Source organism: Volvox carteri (assembly GCF_000143455.1).
Source record: "Volvox carteri f. nagariensis unplaced genomic scaffold VOLCAscaffold_69, whole genome shotgun sequence".
NCBI lineage: Eukaryota > Viridiplantae > Chlorophyta > Chlorophyceae > Chlamydomonadales > Volvocaceae > Volvox > Volvox carteri.
Window position 1 is genome coordinate 390,239 of NW_003307612.1, and position 17,748 is coordinate 407,986.

General features: G+C 63.0%; 2 protein-coding genes across 2 annotated transcripts in view; both read right to left on the reverse strand.

The window, feature by feature from the left end:
- Nucleotides 1-552: 552 nt before the first annotated feature.
- VOLCADRAFT_98214 (uncharacterized protein) lies at nt 553-5,950 on the reverse strand (the record flags this gene model as incomplete). Its single annotated transcript, XM_002957118.1, has 8 exons — nt 553-657; nt 1,626-2,102; nt 2,348-2,358; nt 2,445-2,504; nt 2,882-2,956; nt 3,448-3,546; nt 5,300-5,501; nt 5,936-5,950. The coding sequence occupies 8 exons, from the start codon at nt 5,948-5,950 to the stop codon at nt 553-555; spliced, it is 1,044 nt and encodes a 347-aa protein (XP_002957164.1).
- Nucleotides 5,951-8,777: 2,827 nt separating this feature from the next.
- The window catches only part of VOLCADRAFT_98215 (uncharacterized protein), a gene marked incomplete at both ends in the record, with an annotated part of 12,122 nt that continues 3,151 nt past the window's right edge, over nt 8,778-17,748 (reverse strand). The window contains 6 exons of the mRNA XM_002957119.1: nt 8,778-9,097; nt 9,596-9,930; nt 10,609-13,211; nt 13,308-13,832; nt 14,444-16,102; nt 16,712-17,611. Of these exons, the coding sequence (XP_002957165.1) occupies nt 8,778-9,097; nt 9,596-9,930; nt 10,609-13,211; nt 13,308-13,832; nt 14,444-16,102; nt 16,712-17,611 (6,342 nt within the window). The remainder of the gene's footprint in view (nt 9,098-9,595; nt 9,931-10,608; nt 13,212-13,307; nt 13,833-14,443; nt 16,103-16,711; nt 17,612-17,748) is intronic.

The window sequence follows — 17,748 nt, forward strand, 5'->3', positions numbered from 1 at the left end:
CTTGGAACAGTTTACAACGCACAGCGCCGCTTATTGTTGTGGATTAATAGCAATTGATTATGGTCGGAGGTTTTGCATTCCAGGTCAGCCCAAACTTTATGCCAATCAAATTATTCCAGGCCAGCCCAATCTTTATGCCAATCAAATCTTAAATCATCAGTCATCAATGAAAGAGTGGTGGCTAAGAAACGAACTTCCCTTCGTAGCTCCGGTCATGCAAAAGCCGTTACTCGATAACCGCGCCTCGCGGGTTGTTCCAGAATGTTACCCACCCCACCTAGGATGCAGGAATGGTGTCTCTATGTCGCTTCAGCAGCCAGCTGGACTATGGCTTCCATTTCCACTTTTAACAAAGTTTCGGTCCCAACGGCAATTGCCGCTAAAGGCGGCCAACGCTGTTGCGGATGGCTCTCGCGGTACGCGGTTGCTATGCGCTTTTAGCGACATTCAATTACGCGTGTGTAATAGCAAGCACGATGCCTCTGCTCTTTTCCAGTTGCGTAACCGGAATCACCATTCCCTGCACCACACGCGGCTCGACACTGCGGCATTTCAACAGGGCTCAACAATGTCCGCATCGCCCTCACAACTACCGCCATCGGGCTTGAGGCCGACCTTGCCCACCTGCACGCCTTGCAAAATGAGCTGGAGGCAAGACTGTGCAGGGGGAGCCCAGGGGCGGGGACAGGGATGGACATCGAAGCCCAGCCACAGACGCAACCGAAGGCGCAACCGCAGCCACAAGGATCCATCCGCGCCATGCACCTGCAAGCGCAGCACCACTTACAGCAGCAACAGCAAAGGCCGCAGCAGCTGGATGCCCGATTTGCCAGGATTGACACCTCACTCCGCAGCTTACAAACGACGCTTCACGCGCTGACCAACCTTGCCAGTAAACTGACCGCCCCTCTTCAACAGCAACAACAGCCGCAAAATCCCTCTCCGCAAGAACGCTTAGCCACAGCCTTCCGTTTCACGACTGGTCAAAGCTGGCCGTCAGCCTGCTCCAAAATGCGTACTGGCCAAGAAAACACTGGCAGTAGCCGAAGCATAAACAACAGTAGTAATAACAGCAGTAGCGGCATCAGTCGTGGCAGCAGAAGGTGCGTAAGGAGTAGCAACACTGAAGCTGACGGCGGCGGCGGCGTTAAAGGCGTTTCGACGATCCGTACACCAGATGAGCTGGACCATCATCTCGGTTGCCGCGGTGCTGCTGCTGCTGCGGCGGCGGCGCAGCTATTTCATCGCCCCGAGGTGCGTGAACCGCACAGGAAGGCTAGTGGCGGAAGGAAGCCCTCACCTCGTGACGAACATTATCCGAACAGGATTAAGGGGATGTACGACGAAGGGGATGTACGGCGATAGTCGGGCACGTCGGCGTGTTGTTGTGGTCGGGACTTGGACCTCGGGGGAGCATTGGTTGGAGAGGGTGGATGGAGTTATGGGTGGATGAATATCCAGGGGCTCTCGAAAATTTGATGTGTCGTATCGGTGGTTGAAGGATCCTCCATGTCAGCTTTTTCAGCGAAGCGAGCCTAGGGAGGGCTGGGAGTTGTTTGCCCAAGCCTCCAGCAGCATATCATTTTTTAGTTCCACGTGATTCCAATTACGGTACGATGCCGTACCGTGCCGTACGATGTCGTGCACAGGGTAGACGGCGGCTCATCCGGGCGGTGATGGCGGCAGCGTCGGACGAGCTGCTCATCACTTGCCGCCATGACGGCGATGGTGCCTCCGCCACCGTAGCTGCTTCCAGCGCCGTCACAGCCACAACCCGCATGCCTGTGCACCGACCGCCAACCGCTGTTCAAACTGCCTCCTGGCGGCTTTGCAACCGCCAATCGCTGGAGTACCGTTGGCATCACCGTTGATGGACAGGTCGGGTGGTGGTCATCGGGATCAAGCCAGTGCCGAGTCCGCATCAGAAGAGCCAGCTGCATGGGAAGCATTAGCATCAGCGCCAGAAAGATCCGAAGCGTCAGCAGCAGGAGATGGATTGGCAGTAGGGAAGCGGGTTTCCATGGATGTGGCGATGCCGCCACATTTGCCGTCTGGGCCGCTGATGGCATCACGCGCAGCGAGGCTAGGAGCGGCACACGCAGCTGCGGGAGCGACAGGGGTTTCGGAGCTCTCGAGGCTATCTTCGATAGCTGCCGTACTTCCCCGACGGGTAGAGGCGGAACAGGCCGAACAGCTGATCACCCGGGCGCTGCTGGCGACGCGGCAGGTGAGAGGGGTTTCGCACAGTGTACGGCAGCTCTTCCTCAAGAGTGCGTCCAAAACCGTGATGCGGATTACAGCACAGCATCACGGATAGCTTGGCCACGTGTACATACGTACGGCGTACCTTCTGTAATGCTGTGCACAGGTGTACGACGAGGCGAGCCGCGCCGCTGGCGGCCTCCATACCTATGAACTAGCTTGTCGTGCTGTGGTTATCGTACGACAATGCGCCGCCGCTGCAGCTGCGGCGGCTGCTTCCGCCGATACCATCATTGCAGCGGCTGAGGCAGGGGAGGCGCGGCGGGGGCGGCAGCAGTGGCGGCGGCTGCATCACATCAGGCGGCGGCGGCGGCGGTGTTCAGAACACTGCCTGACGGTGCCGTGGTACCTGCAGCAGAGGCGGTGACGGGACGGACGGGGGTCAGTACGACAATGCCGACGGATGCGGCAATGGATGCGGCAGTTTCGCTGCAGGAAGCGAGTTTGGTTTCGGCGCTGCTGCTGCTGGCGGGCTGCGGTCTCGGAGAGGAGTTCTCATTGTGCATGGCGGGCTGGGAGGAGGAGGAAGGGAAAGAGGAGAAGGAGGAGGGCGAGGGGCTAGGGCTCGCCGGTGTGTCGGTGACGAGTGTGGGGGCAGCGTCGGCGATCAGTGCCGTACCGATCTCAGGGAGTCCGCCGCCGCTGCAGCAGCGGCCGCGGCGACTGAGGCTGATGGCACTACTGCCCCCAGGGTCTACAGCCGAAGGTGGGTAGATAGCCGTGCACACAGGGGGGTTGAGTGGTTGCGCGGTCCACCCGGCCCCACCTCGACTACTATACATCAACAACTGGCAACCACCACAAACAGAAACCAACGAACGGCGTGGATCGTTTCTGTTTCCGCCTTAAGATGGAAGCGGCTACCGGCGACACTCGACAATACCAAACGTAACATCAACACCTGCTATTGCCATGGCTTTGTGTGGCGTTGCTACTGCCATAGACGCCTCCAATGTAACTGCCACAGGCACCGGCGCGGCCGCTGCAGCGGTGGTTGTGCTACTGCCACTGCTACTGCTAGTGCTGCTGCTGCCGCGTCTTTCCAAGTAACGTCCATTGTTCGCGCTACTACTTCTCGTAGCTGTAGTTGTTCTGCTTGAGCTGAGCCAAGTGAACAGAATCGTTGCCGGATGTGTTGCCGGTGCTCCTGCCCCACCCACGTCCTTTCCGCCGTACCTGCCGTACCTGCTGTCGCCGTGACGTCAGCCTCCGCCGCCGCCGCTGCTGTGGCTACCGCCTCCGCTAGCTTCAGTGCTGTGCGCCATTTCGGCGACAACCCGTCTACTGCAACCGCCCGGCCCAGTCAGTGCCAATGTCGATGATACACCCGTTGTCAGTTGTGCGGCGGTTGGGGGTGGTTGAAGTTGCGGCTGCAATTGTGGTTGGACAACGGCTGGACCTGGCGCCCACGTGGCGCCTAGAAAGCCTGAAGGCCGAATGACTACCGTATTACCGTTGGCGATACGGTTATGACCGTTGGCCTGACCGTTGTCGCTGTTCAGTGTGGCAGATGCACTGGCCAGAGCTAACCCCACATCCATTCCCGGCCCCGCGGCCGTACTACTATCGCCCTTAGCGCCGTGGGTGGTAGTGGGCGGGTTTCATACGACTGTTGACCCGCGAAGGCTCGGTGGTCATGGATTTGGCTGTTAACCGTCGCTGCGGAAGCCGCGAATCAAGCCCAATGTTTTCAAATCACCTGTAGGAATGTAACGTAACAGATGTTACAAATCCAACTTTCAGGTCGAACAGATTTCATTTCGCCATAGTTACCTACTGCTTTTATTATTTCTTTTAATAACAAAACAGTATTAGGACGCAAGAGATTCCCAAGGCTCCCTGCAACCCTGGAATTGTGTGTGTGTGTGTGTTGTGTGTGTTGGGTTGCGCTACGCTAACTGATTGGACCCCAACATTCCCACCGCTTTGAGCGTGTACGGAAGCGGAATTGACCAGCCTTCCGTTCCTGGCCACGTTGGGCGCATCCGTTGGTGCCGACTACACCACGTTGTGACACGTTTCCCGCCGTACTGCGCCGTCCTTTCGGGTTATGGTTGGATGCTGCCGACATGTCACGTGCCGTTCCGGGTTTGACTGCCGCCGTCTGTTTCGTCAGCCTGGCGCTGGGTGCCGTACACAACAACGACAATGACGACCTCAACGACAATTATGATGGGAGTCACTGTTATGGCAGGCATCATCATCATCATCAGCAGCAGCAGCAGCAGCAGCAGCAGCAGCAGCAGCTCGGCGGAAGCGGCGATGATGGTACTGATTGCAGCGAAGTATCCTCCCACGGCTACTGTTCTTCCCAGGCCGCATGCCAGTGCACGTCTAGTAGTAGCAGTATCATCATCAGTAGCATTACCAGCAGCGGTAGTGACATCATTGGTGGCAACCAGTCATTTAGCAGCAACAGCCTCCTGACCGTAACGGCTACAGTGGTGACGCTAAAGGAAGGAGACGCGGTGCCAGGAACAGGGACGACCACAGCGGGCCCGAGACCCGGGACCGTCCCATGGGTCAGTGGGGGATCCGTCTCCACGCGGCCTGCCAGCCTGCAGCCCCGGCCGCGACCGCGACTGCGGTTGGCCAACCCGCGAAATGGAGCAATTGCAGCGGGGGCAGCAACAACAACGACAGATGCAGTGGAGGCAGCAGTAGGGCCGTTAGCAGTGGCATCCGACCCGGGGGTCACGTCAGCAGAAGCGTTAAGGGCGGCAGTAGCAGTAGCAGTAGCAGTAACGGGGGTTGGGGAAGGGTATGATGGGGTAGAGGGAGCGGGTGTTGGGCCCTTCGGCTGGTTTCCCGAATGGGGGTTGGCTACCGACCTCCGTTTCGAGTACTTCACCATTTCAACCCCCCAATAAGGAATCAATGGTGGTAGTGGTGGTAGCAGCACATGCAGTAGCAGCAACAGCAGTAGTACTACTAGTAGTAGTAGTAGTGGTAGAGGGAGGAGGAGGAGGAAGAGGAAGAGGGGCAGTGGAAGGGGGTATCACTCGCTCGTCGAGTCAATTTCCTTTTGGGGCCTTACGTGTGGCGGTGGGGTGTCGGTGTGGAGTTGGTGGTGAGGGGGAAATGGAGATGGGGAAGTTTTGGGGACATATCGTGGGGCGGGGGCTTAGCAGCTCGGCAACAGCGGAGGCAGCAACACCGTCATTAGATTGCGAGTGGCGGCGGTAGCGCTTTTGGAAAAAGAATTGCGGCGTAAGTTTGATGGATTGCGGGTTCAGCACCTTGCGCAGGGAGGAGGAGAATGGGAGAGGGAGGAGGGAGGTGAGAGAGGGAGGAAGGGAAGGAGGGAGGTGAGAGAGGGAAGAAGGGAAGGAGGGAGGTGAGAGAGGGAGGAAGGGTAAGAGGGTGGGTCCTGTACGATGGAAAGGTGCTTGTGGCGGACAAGCACCCCCCCTGCCTGTCGCAAGAGCAACGGTTTAACAGAGCAACGGCTTAAGAGCAACGGCCTGCCTGGCGGGCTGGCTAACCGCCTGTCCCCTGACGTACGTGGCTGCCGTACAGTACATACCTGACCGCTGTGTTTTCTCACTTGCCTGGATTGCCGTGACTGCTGACGGCCTCCGCAGCGAAGTCCCGGGCGCGAGTTGTTGGGACTCCCATAACGGCCAATGATCGGGCAAACATGCTCGGCACTTTCCAAGAGAGAGATTCACACCGTGTGCTCGGACATTGTATTGGCACGTTGTGTTGGTGCGTTCCTTCCTGGGGCTCGTGGCATTCATGCAGCCAGCTTCCAGATGCTGAGCGGTACTGAGAGATTCTTAGAGGAACGGGAGCTGGGAACATTGATTGATACGCGAGTTAAGACATTATCCATTCGGATTGAAGGACAAGGGGGGAGCGGGGAGGGGAGAGGAGAGGGCCATTGGGATGGGCGGGTGAAGAGAGGGGTTAAGGCCGTGTATGCAGAGGACGAGAGGTGTAGCCATGCAGGTCCTGCTAAGGAGGTGGAGAGGTGAAGGTGGCGAGCCTCAAGGGAACCCCTCTGGGGCATTTCAGAGGTGGTAGTGTACCGTGCATTGTGCGTGTATGATGGAGGGCGATTGTGATGTAGGAGCTGGGTGTGCGATGTGGGGACGAGCGGGGGCTCCTCTAGCCTTGAACTGCGATTTCTTACGAGGAGCCGGGTGTGTAATCATGCTGCCCGACGAAGCGCAACACCGGCAGGCTTGAACTGCAGAGTTGCTAATAAGAATTTTACAAACCATGACCGCATTCAACTTGATGTATCGGTACAGAAGCCGGTTGCTGTACTGCACTACTCACTATAAGCCTACTTCCGCTATGAGTGTTGTTCCATGGAATAATGAAGGCTTCTGAGTTTATTACCAGAGTTTGGCAATGCATGTGGATTGTTTGGCATGTGGATTAAAGTTGGCTGCCAACATAACACCTGCCAGTTCCTGGACTATAGATATGGGGACTAAACGCTCCCGGGACTAAGGTACGCTACCGTGGTGATGGTGTAAGTGCCAGGAAGGTGGAGCCCTCCCTGCTATCTGCCCGCCTGCCTGGCCCGGGTCACACCTCCTCCTAGTAACTACTGGGTTTTTGAACTCAAGCCATCCTGTGTGTGAATGAAATATGTTCCAGCAGATGCAAAGCCATCCAACAGGATTGTCGGATGCATGGGCCTCAACTCACACTAGCCCGCGCTGAATGGCCTTGAACTCAGGCCTCGGGCGCTGAATGGGCCTCAGGCCTCGGGTTTATGTGCACGGCACACAAGCATCCGGCTTACCGGCATCCATTCGAACCCATCCTACCCAACCAACCCACCTAAGTATCCCAGCTGCCCTGCCCACCTGCTCAGGGAGCATCCCGTGTTTTATCCCTTGACGGAGGTCAAAAGGCTCGCTGGCCACATCAGTTATCTTCACCGCTTCTAATGGACGTCTACTTGAAGATCTTAAGCGACGTCTACGCTTCGAGTGGTTTCAGTAGTTTCAGCGGTTTTAGCGGTCTTAGTGGTTTATTTTGTCCCCTCGCTCTTTTAGCGCCGTTGTCGAATCGGTTTGACGTGTATACAGGATGATATCGGAAGGTTATCGACCAGGCTGAACTGCAGCAGGACCCAAGCACTTCAGAGGCCAGGACCCGAGCAAGTCTTGGAATAGCCATCCTCCGTACTGGCCCTGGCGCTACTGCGAGTTCCGCTGCTACTGCTGACTGATGCTTCAGTGCCTGCTGATAACACTTTCGTTGGGTTTGATATTGCTACATGACCGAAACATTACTACAGCCCTCTCAAGTCCTCGTGTCGGCAGGGAACGCGTCTTTCCCGGTGGACTCACGGCAGGAAAGAGGGAGCTGTATGCAACCGAACGAAGGCACGATAGTGTACGACAATACGGCATGAAAAGCGAAGGACATAAGAAACGCTCAGTTTACACATACGTACATACATATGAATGTTATTGTATGATTGTTATGCATGGCATGCAACATGCAATATATTGGCAACGCGGATGATGCAATCTCAGATACTTGTTAAGTTCGGTGCTCCTGCGGCATGCCCTTGAGGAACGTTCGCGTGTCCTTAGAAAACTTTCGCATGGCCTTGGGAAGGCACGGCCGGCAAACAGGCACATGCAACTACACGCAATCTTGCTATACACACGGCATTAGCTCAAACTGAGCGCCAAGTATCTTCCCACGCGCGCCTGCGTTAGATCTATCATAAGTTAGACAATGACAGCTGCATCACTACGAAAAAAAACCTCTACACCAAGCCGGGATGAACCGGCCGGCGAACCGGCTGGCGGATCCCGGCCAGAATTTGCAAGATCGTGACAGGATCCCGTGAATCCAAGTCCTGGCACCGGGATCCAAGCTGATAATCGGTTGGCGCAACGCTTGAACATTTTAATAAGGAAAGATTTGCTTCCTCTCACTTTTATTATTGTCGCTCGCATTGGGAGGGTGGCTAGAATACGTACAGCAGACACCACGAACACTGCGGCACAAGGATGACAACTTCTTCCCCATTCGCGCCCGCTAAGAGGACCCAAACAATTGCCACGGGCTTCCATTATATTAGGCCCAATATAACAATCACGCATTAACAACGACGCCTTACATCTTAAACGACCATGTCCTAACAAAGTCCTCCTCGCTGCAGCGCTTCGACAGTGCATGCACCGCTAGCTAACTGGAAATAATTCACATATCCTTCATCACGCACATGCCTACTTCTTCCCTTGTCCGGCCGAAGCCTCCTGATGGATCCATCCTATCCTGTCTATCTACTAATCCAGGCATAACCGCTTCATAAAAACATGAATTTACGTCTCAAACAAAGAATTACCGGAATGTTGGCATGTGCTGCCGATCCATCAGACTAAGACGGACTACTCCTTCTCAGTGGGCCGTCTTACAACCAAGCGCACAAAAACGTACGTCCTAATTTCGGCCTAAAAACGGCCGCTCTGGTGCTCATTTTCACCTGGCTACTCTCTCAATCTATCTAATAAACCAGCTACTTCTCTCCTTCTCTCCTACGTTACGATCAGCGGCTGCGTGAGAACCGTATTCACGGGACAACACTCCAGGGCATCGTCCAAAAGGCCGTATGTACAGCCACCGTTGCCGTAACACAGGCCCGAAGGCGTGCCGCAGGAGTTGGAGGTGGCCATTACCATGCAGAGATTGAAACCAGCCGTTTGGACTTTGGGCAGATTGAAGCCCAGATTTCGGAACGTGAGCACGCCGTACGGCACACGGTTGTAGAGCTCAACAGTGTAAACGGGCGACACGCGCTGGCCGTTGAGGGTGACTCGGAGAATGGCCTTCGGGTACTCCGTGGCACACATCAGATCTGGGGGCAGGAGAGGGCAGCAGTCGGATTGTGAGCAGAACGAGACAGACGGTTCAACAAAGCTCAGACAGCAGTCGATTTATAAGAGCGGAACGTGCGCGGGCAGAGGGGCTTATGGCCGGGGTGAAACAATCTATTGGATTAAGGCAGCCGTAAAGAATGTGCGTGTATGCGTGTATGCGCATGAGCATATGCCAAAACATTCTTAGCTCGAGAACGAGGCAGCACAGGACGCGCGGCAGCACCGCACGATGATGACCGCGGCTAGTGTACTCTCGGCGGTCTGGGCGCCCCGGCCATCGTCCCCAGGCGCGCCGAGACCAGGCGAGCCCAGGCGAGCCGGAGAGGACTTCAAGATCCTATAGCTCAGCTCCACAATAATGACAGTTACCCGTCCATGGGACTCGCCACCCCGGTTTATGCAACTCCCCGAACTTATGCGGAGAGAAGTTTGAAACTTGTTTGTATCTAACAGCACACGCACCACACGCCACTTACTGATGAGAAACTGGGCCTTATGGATGCCCATGGAGCCGCAAGGCCGGCTGCGGAGCTTGTTTAGGATCCGCTCCGGCTTCACGGCGACTCGGAAGCAGTACGTGGTGTTGTCGGCAGAGCTGCCCGGCATTTCCACTGCGGGCCCGAGCTCGTATGGTGATACATCGGTGGGCTTGCGATTGTACGCGCAGGAGCAGAAGGGGAACACCGGCATACGTTGCGCGACCGGAGAGGGTGGCGCGGCAGGGCTCGGAAGCTGCGGTGTAGCTGGTGGTGGGTGACCTGGAGATAATGGTTGAGATGGCTGGGGACTAATTGGTGGTAATTGGGGCGAGCTGTAGATAGCAGGTGTTGGCGGAAGAGGTTGAAGAGTGGGGTTCGATGGGTTCGAAGGGGAATGTGGAGGAGGCGCAGGTGCCGGGCTGGAAGTCGGGGGATAAGGTGGAAGTTGTGGTAGCGGTACAGGTGGTGGGGAAGAGGAGAGAGGAGGGGGGGATGCGGGGTGCGGGGGATAGCTGGGTGGAGAGGGGCTGTGTGATGGTGTAGCCGGGATGGAGGGATATCTGAATGGCTGTGGCGGCCTGCGATGGAGTGAAGGAGAAGCCGGCAGCGATGGGCTGCTTGGTGATTTGGGGGATGGCGGCGGACTGGTTGTAGAGTGGCTTGGAGTAGGCGTGGGTGAGGGACTCAGGGGCCATATCGGTGGAAGACGTGGTGGGCGTGGCGCAGGATGGGTATTGTTTGGCGTTGGGGCTAAAGGGCTAGAAGGGGGAGACTTAAGTGCCTGCGGTGGCTGTGGTATGGTCGGATTTCCAGGAAGAACAGGATTACGTGGAAAAGGGGCATCCGGCGATGGTGGCGGATGGTATGGCGGAGGTGAAGGAGGCGGCCGAGGGGGTGAAGGTGGCGGTGGAGGCGGCGGTGGAGGCGGCGGCGGTGGTGGTGGCGATGGCGCTAAATGAATGGAAGGAGGGAGGATCGGTGGCTGCAGTGGGTATGTAGAGCTAGGATACTCTGGTACGTATTGTGACGGCTTCGGGCCTATCGGCTTGCGCGGGAGGCCTGGGCTGGGTGGTGACAAATTAGATGGCAACGGCTGCAGGCTCGGCGGCTGTAGTGAGGTTGCAGGGCTTGGCGGCGACGGCAGCGACGGTGTTGGCTGTCGGCTGGGTGGCTGCAGCGGCAGTCCTGGGCTAGGTGGTGAAGGCGCTGGCGACGGTGGCTGCGGGCTCGGCGGCTGTGGTGGGGTTGCAGGGCTTGGCGGCGACGGCAGCGACAGTGACGTCTGTGGGCTAGGTGGGTAAAATGGCAAGCCAGGGCTAGGTAGGGAAGGCTCAGGCGATGGTGGAAGCGGGCTCGGCGGCTGTTGTGGAAGTATAGAGCTTGGCGACCCCGGTACCGATTGGGAAGGTTTCGGGCCTATTGGCTTGCGCTGCAGGCCTGGGCTAGGTGGTGAATGCACTGGCGACGGTGGCTGCGGGCTCGGCGGCTGTGGTGGGGTTGCAGGGCTTGGCGGCGACGGCGGCGACGGTGACGGCTGTGGGCTGGGTGGCTGCAGCGGCAGTCCTGGGCTAGGTGGTGAAGGCTCTGGCGACGGTGGCTGCGGGCTCGGCGGCTGTGGTGGGGTTGCAGGGCTTGGCGGCGACGGGGGCGACGGTGATGGCTGTGGGCTGGGTGGCTGCAGCGGCTGTCCTGGGCTAGGTGGTGAAGGCTCTGGCGACGGTGGCTGCAGGCTCGGCGGCTGTGGTGAGGTTGCAGGGCTTGGCGGCGACGGCAGCGACGGTGTTGGCTGTCGGCTGGGTGGCTGCAGCGGCAGTCCTGGGCTAGGTGGTGAAGGCGCTGGCGACGGTGGCTGCGGGCTCGGCGGCTGTGGTGGGGTTGCAGGGCTTGGCGGCGACGGCAGCGACAGTGACGTCTGTGGGCTTGGTGGGTAAAATGGCAAGCCGGGGCTAGGTGGTGAAGGCTCTGGCGACGGTGGCTGCGGGCTCGGCGGCTGTGGTGGGGTTGCAGGGCTTGGCGGCGACGGCAGCGCCGGTGACGGCTGTGGGCTGGGTGGCTGCAGCGGCAGTCCTGGGCTAGGTGGTGAAGGCTCTGGCGACGGTGGCTGCGGGCCCGGCGGCTGTGGTGGGGTTGCAGGGCTTGGCGGCGACGGCAGCGACGGTGACGGCTGTGGGCTGGGTGGCTGCAGCGGCAGTCCTGAGCTAGGTGGTGAAGGCGCTGGCGACGGTGGCTGCGGGCTTGGCGGCTGTGGTGGGGTTGCAGGGCTTGGCGGCGACGGCAGCGAAGGTGACGGCTGTGGGCTGGGTGGCTGCAGCGGCAGTCCTGGGCTAGGTGGTGAAGGCTCTGGCGACGGTGGCTGCGGGCTCGGCGGCTGTGGTGGGGTTGCAGGGCTTGGCGGCGGCGGCAGCGCCGGTGTTGGCTGTGGTCTGGGTGGCTGCAGCGGCAGTCCTGGGCTAGGTGGTGAAGGCTCTGGCGACGGTGGCTGCGGGCTCGGCGGCTGTGGTGGGGTTGCAGGGCTTGGCGGCGACGGCAGCGACGGTGACGGCTGTGGGCTGGGTGGCTGCAGCGGCAGTCCTGAGCTAGGTGGTGAAGGCTCTGGCGACGGTGGCTGCGGGCTCGGCGGCTGTGGTGGGGTTGCAGGGCTTGGCGGCGACGGCAGCGCCGGTGTTGGCTGTGGGCTGGGTGGCTGCAGCGGCAGTCCTGGGCTAGGTGGTGAAGGCTCTGGCGACGGTGGCTGCGGGCTCGGCGGCTGTGGTGGGGTTGCAGGGCTTGGCGGCGACGGCAGCGACGGTGACGGCTGTGGGCTGGGTGGCTGCAGCGGCAGTCCTGGGCTAGGTGGTGAAGGCTCTGGCGACGGTGGCTGCGGGCTCGGCGGCTGTGGTGGGGTTGCAGGGCTTGGCGGCGACGGCAACGCCGGTGACGGCTGTGGGCTGGGTGGCTGCAGCGGCAGTCCTGGGCTAGGTGGTGAAGGCTCTGGCGACGGTGGCTGCGGGCTCGGCGGCTGTGGTGGGGTTGCAGGGCTTGGCGGCGACGGCAGCGACGGTGTTGGCTGTGGGCTGGGTGGCTGCAGCGGCTGTCCTGGGCTAGGTGGTGAAGGCTCTGGCGACGGTGGCTGCGGGCTCGGCGGCTGTGGTGGGGTTGCAGGGCTTGGCGGCGACGGCAGCGACGGTGACGGCTGTGGGCTGGGTGGCTGCAGCGGCTGTCCTGGGCTAGGTGGTGAAGGCTCTGGCGACGGTGGCTGCGGGCTCGGCGGCTGTGGTGGGGTTGCAGGGCTTGGCGGCGACGGCAGCGACGGTGACGGCTGTGGGCTGGGTGGCTGCAGCGGCTGTCCTGGGCTAGGTGGTGAAGGCTCTGGCGACGGTGGCTGCGGGCTCGGCGGCTGTGGTGGGGTTGCAGGGCTTGGCGGCGACGGCACCGACGGTGTTGGCTGTGGGCTGGGTGGCTGCAGCGGCAGTCCTGGGCTAGGTGGTGAAGGCTCTGGCGACGGTGGCTGCGGGCTCGGCGGCTGTGGTGGGGTTGCAGGGCTTGGCGGCGGCGGCAGCGACGGTGACGGCTGTGGGCTGGGTGGCTGCAGCGGCAGTCCTGGGCTAGGTGGTGAAGGCTCTGGCGACGGTGGCTGCGGCAGGGCTTGGCGGCGATGGCAGGCGTTGACGGCTGTGGGCTGGGTGGCTGCAGCGGCAGTCCTGGGCTAGGTGGTGAAGGCTCTGGCGACGGTGGCTGCGGGCTCGGCGGCTGTGGTGGGGTTGCAGGGCTTGGCGGCGGCGGCAGCGACGGTGTTCGGCTGTGGGCTGGGTGGCTGCAGCGGCAGTCCTGGGCTAGGTGGTGAAGGCTCTGGCGACGGTGGCTGCGGGCTCGGCGGCTGTGGTGGGGTTGCAGGGCTTGGCGGCGGCGGCAGCGACGGTGTTGGCTGTGGGCTGGGTGGCTGCAGCGGCAGTCCTGGGCTAGGTGGTGAAGGCTCTGGCGACGGTGGCTGCGGGCTCGGCGGCTGTGGTGGGGTTGCAGGGCTTGGCGGCGACGGCAGCGCCGGTGTTGGCTGTGGGCTGGGTGGCTGCAGCGGCAGTCCTGGGCTAGGTGGTGAAGGCGCTGGCGACGGTGGCTGCGGGCTCGGCGGCTGTGGTGGGGTTGCAGGGCTTGGCGGCGACGGCAGCGCCGGTGTTGGCTGTGGGCTGGGTGGCTGCAGCGGCAGTCCTGGGCTAGGTGGTGAAGGCTCTGGCGACGGTGGCTGCGGGCTCGGCGGCTGTGGTGGGGTTGCAGGGCTTGGCGGCGACGGCAAGCGACGGTGACGGCTGTGGGCTGGGTGGCTGCAGCGGCAGTCCTGGGCTAGGTGGTGAAGGCTCTGGCGACGGTGGCTGCGGGCTCGGCGGCTGTGGTGGGGTTGCAGGGCTTGGCGGCGACGGCAGCGCCGGTGTTGGCTGTGGGCTGGGTGGCTGCAGCGGCAGTCCTGGGCTAGGTGGTGAAGGCTCTGGCGACGGTGGCTGCGGGCTCGGCGGCTGTGGTGGGGTTGCAGGGCTTGGCGGCGACGGCAACGCCGGTGTTGGCTGTGGACTGGGTGGCTGCAGCGGCAGTCCTGGGCTAGGTGGTGAAGGCGCTGGCGACGGTGGCTGCGGGCTCGGCGGCTGTGGTGGGGTTGCAGGGCTTGGCGGCGACGGCAGCGCCGGTGTTGGCTGTGGGCTGGGTGGCTGCAGCGGCAGTCCTGGGCTAGGTGGTGAAGGCGCTGGCGACGGTGGCTGCGGGCTCGGCGGCTGTGGTGGGGTTGCAGGGCTTGGCGGCGACGGCAGCGACGGTGACGGCTGTGGGCTGGGTGGCTGCAGCGGCAGTCCTGGGCTAGGTGGTGAAGGCTCTGGCGACGGTGGCTGCGGGCTCGGCGGCTGTGGTGGGGTTGCAGGGCTTGGCGGCGACGGCAAGCGCCGGTGTTGGCTGTGGGCTGGGTGGCTGCAGCGGCAGTCCTGGGCTAGGTGGTGAAGGCTCTGGCGACGGTGGCTGCGGGCTCGGCGGCTGTGGTGGGGTTGCAGGGCTTGGCGGCGACGGCAGCGACGGTGATGGCTGTGGGCTGGGTGGCTGCAGCGGCAGTCCTGGGCTAGGTGGTGAAGGCGCTGGCGACGGTGGCTGCGGGCTCGGCGGCTGTGGTGGGGTTGCAGGGCTTGGCGGCGACGGCAGCGCCGGTGACGGCTGTGGGCTGGGTGGCTGCAGCGGCAGTCCTGGGCTAGGTGGTGAAGGCTCTGGCGACGGTGGCTGCGGGCTCGGCGGCTGTGGTGGGGTTGCAGGGCTTGGCGGCGACGGCAGCGACGGTGTTGGCTGTGGGCTGGGTGGCTGCAGCGGCAGTCCTGGGCTAGGTGGTGAAGGCTCTGGCGACGGTGGCTGCGGGCTCGGCGGCTGTGGTGGGGTTGCAGGGCTTGGCGGCGACGGCAGCGCCGGTGACGGCTGTGGGCTGGGTGGCTGCAGCGGCAGTCCTGGGCTAGGTGGTGAAGGCTCTAGCGACGGTGGCTGCGGGCTCGGCGGCTGTGGTGGGGTTGCAGGGCTTGGCGGCGACGGCAGCGCCGGTGTTGGCTGTGGGCTGGGTGGCTGCAGCGGCAGTCCTGGGCTAGGTGGTGAAGGCTCTGGCGACGGTGGCTGCGGGCTCGGCGGCTGTGGTGGGGTTGCAGGGCTTGGCGGCGACGGCAGCGCCGGTGTTGGCTGTGCGCTGGGTGGCTGCAGCGGCAGTCCTGGGCTAGGTGGTGAAGGCTCTGGCGACGGTGGCTGCGGGCTCGGCGGCTGTGGTGGGGTTGCAGGGCTTGGCGGCGACGGCAGCGCCGGTGACGGCTGTGGGCTGGGTGGCTGCAGCGGCAGTCCTGGGCTAGGTGGTGAAGGCTCTGGCGACGGTGGCTGCGGGCTCGGCGGCTGTGGTGGGGTTGCAGGGCTTGGCGGCGACGGCAGCGCCGGTGACGGCTGTGGGCTGGGTGGCTGCAGCGGCAGTCCTGGGCTAGGTGGTGAAGGCTCTGGCGACGGTGGCTGCGGGCTCGGCGGCTGTGGTGGGGTTGCAGGGCTTGGCGGCGACGGCAGCGCCGGTGATGGCTGTGGGCTGGGTGGCTGCAGCGGCAGTCCTGGGCTAGGTGGTGAAGGCTCTGGCGACGGTGGCTGCGGGCTCGGCGGCTGTGGTGGGGTTGCAGGGCTTGGCGGCGACGGCAGCGCCGGTGTTGGCTGTGGGCTGGGTGGCTGCAGCGGCAGTCCTGGGCTAGGTGGTGAAGGCTCTGGCGACGGTGGCTGCGGGCTCGGCGGCTGTGGTGGGGTTGCAGGGCTTGGCGGCGACGGCAGCGCCGGTGTTGGCTGTGGGCTGGGTGGCTGCAGCGGCAGTCCTGGGCTAGGTGGTGAAGGCTCTGGCGACGGTGGCTGCGGGCTCGGCGGCTGTGGTGGGGTTGCAGGGCTTGGCGGCGACGGCAGCGCTTGTGACGGCTGTGGGCTGGGTGGCTGCAGCGGCAGTCCTGGGCTAGGTGGTGAAGGCTCTGGCGACGGTGGCTGCGGGCTCGGCGGCTGTGGTGGGGTTGCAGGGCTTGGCGGCGACGGCAGCGCGGTGACGGCTGTGGGCTGGGTGGCTGCAGCGGCAGTCCTGGGCTAGGTGGTGAAGGCTCTGGCGACGGTGGCTGCGGGCTCGGCGGCTGTGGTGGGGTTGCAGGGCTTGGCGGCGACGGCAGCGCTTGTGACGGCTGTGGGCTGGGTGGCTGCAGCGGCAGTCCTGGGCTAGGTGGTGAAGGCTCTGGCGACGGTGGCTGCGGGCTCGGCGGCTGTGGTGGGGTTGCAGGGCTTGGCGGCGACGGCAGCGCTTGTGACGGCTGTGGGCTGGGTGGCTGCAGCGGCAGTCCTGGGCTAGGTGGTGAAGGCTCTGGCGACGGTGGCTGCGGGCTCGGCGGCTGTGGTGGGGTTGCAGGGCTTGGCGGCGACGGCAGCGCTTGTGACGGCTGTGGGCTGGGTGGCTGCAGCGGCAGTCCTGGGCTAGGTGGTGAAGGCTCTGGCGACGGTGGCTGCGGGCTCGGCGGCTGTGGTGGGGTTGCAGGGCTTGGCGGCGACGGCAGCGCTGGTGACGGCTGTGGGCTGGGTGGCTGCAGCGGCTGTCCTGGGCTAGGTGGTGAAGGCTCTGGCGACGGTGGCTGCGGGCTCGGCGGCTGTGGTGGGGTTGCAGGGCTTGGCGGCGACGGCAGCGCGGTGACGGCTGTGGGCTGGGTGGCTGCAGCGGCAGTCCTGGGCTAGGTGGTGAAGGCTCTGGCGACGGTGGCTGCGGGCTCGGCGGCTGTGGTGGGGTTGCAGGGCTTGGCGGCGACGGCAGCGCTGGTGACGGCTGTGGGCTGGGTGGCTGCAGCGGCTGTCCTGGGCTAGGTGGTGAAGGCTCTGGCGACGGTGGCTGCGGGCTCGGCGGCTGTGGTGGGGTTGCAGGGCTTGGCGGCGACGGCAGCGCGGTGACGGCTGTGGGCTGGGTGGCTGCAGCGGCAGTCCTGGGCTAGGTGGTGAAGGCTCTGGCGACGGTGGCTGCGGGCTCGGCGGCTGTGGTGGGGTTGCAGGGCTTGGCGGCGACGGCAGCGCTTGTGACGGCTGTGGGCTGGGTGGCTGCAGCGGCAGTCCTGGGCTAGGTGGTGAAGGCTCTGGCGACGGTGGCTGCGGGCTCGGCGGCTGTGGTGGGGTTGCAGGGCTTGGCGGCGACGGCAGCGCTGGTGTTGGCTGTGGGCTGGGTGGCTGCAGCGGCAGTCCTGGGCTAGGTGGTGAAGGCTCTGGCGACGGTGGCTGCGGGCTCAGCGGCTGTGGTGGGGTTGCAGGGCTTGGCGGCGACGGCAGCGCTTGTGACGGCTGTGGGCTGGGTGGCTGCAGCGGCAGTCCTGGGCTAGGTGGTGAAGGCTCTGGCGACGGTGGCTGCGGGCTCGGCGGCTGTGGTGGGGTTGCAGGGCTTGGCGGCGACGGCAGCGCTTGTGACGGCTGTGGGCTGGGTGGCTGCAGCGGCAGTCCTGGGCTAGGTGGTGAAGGCTCTGGCGACGGTGGCTGCGGGCTCGGCGGCTGTGGTGGGGTTGCAGGGCTTGGCGGCGACGGCAGCGCTGGTGACGGCTGTGGGCTGGGTGGCTGCAGCGGCAGTCCTGGGCTAGGTGGTGAAGGCTCTGGCGACGGTGGCTGCGGGCTCGGCGGCTGTGGTGGGG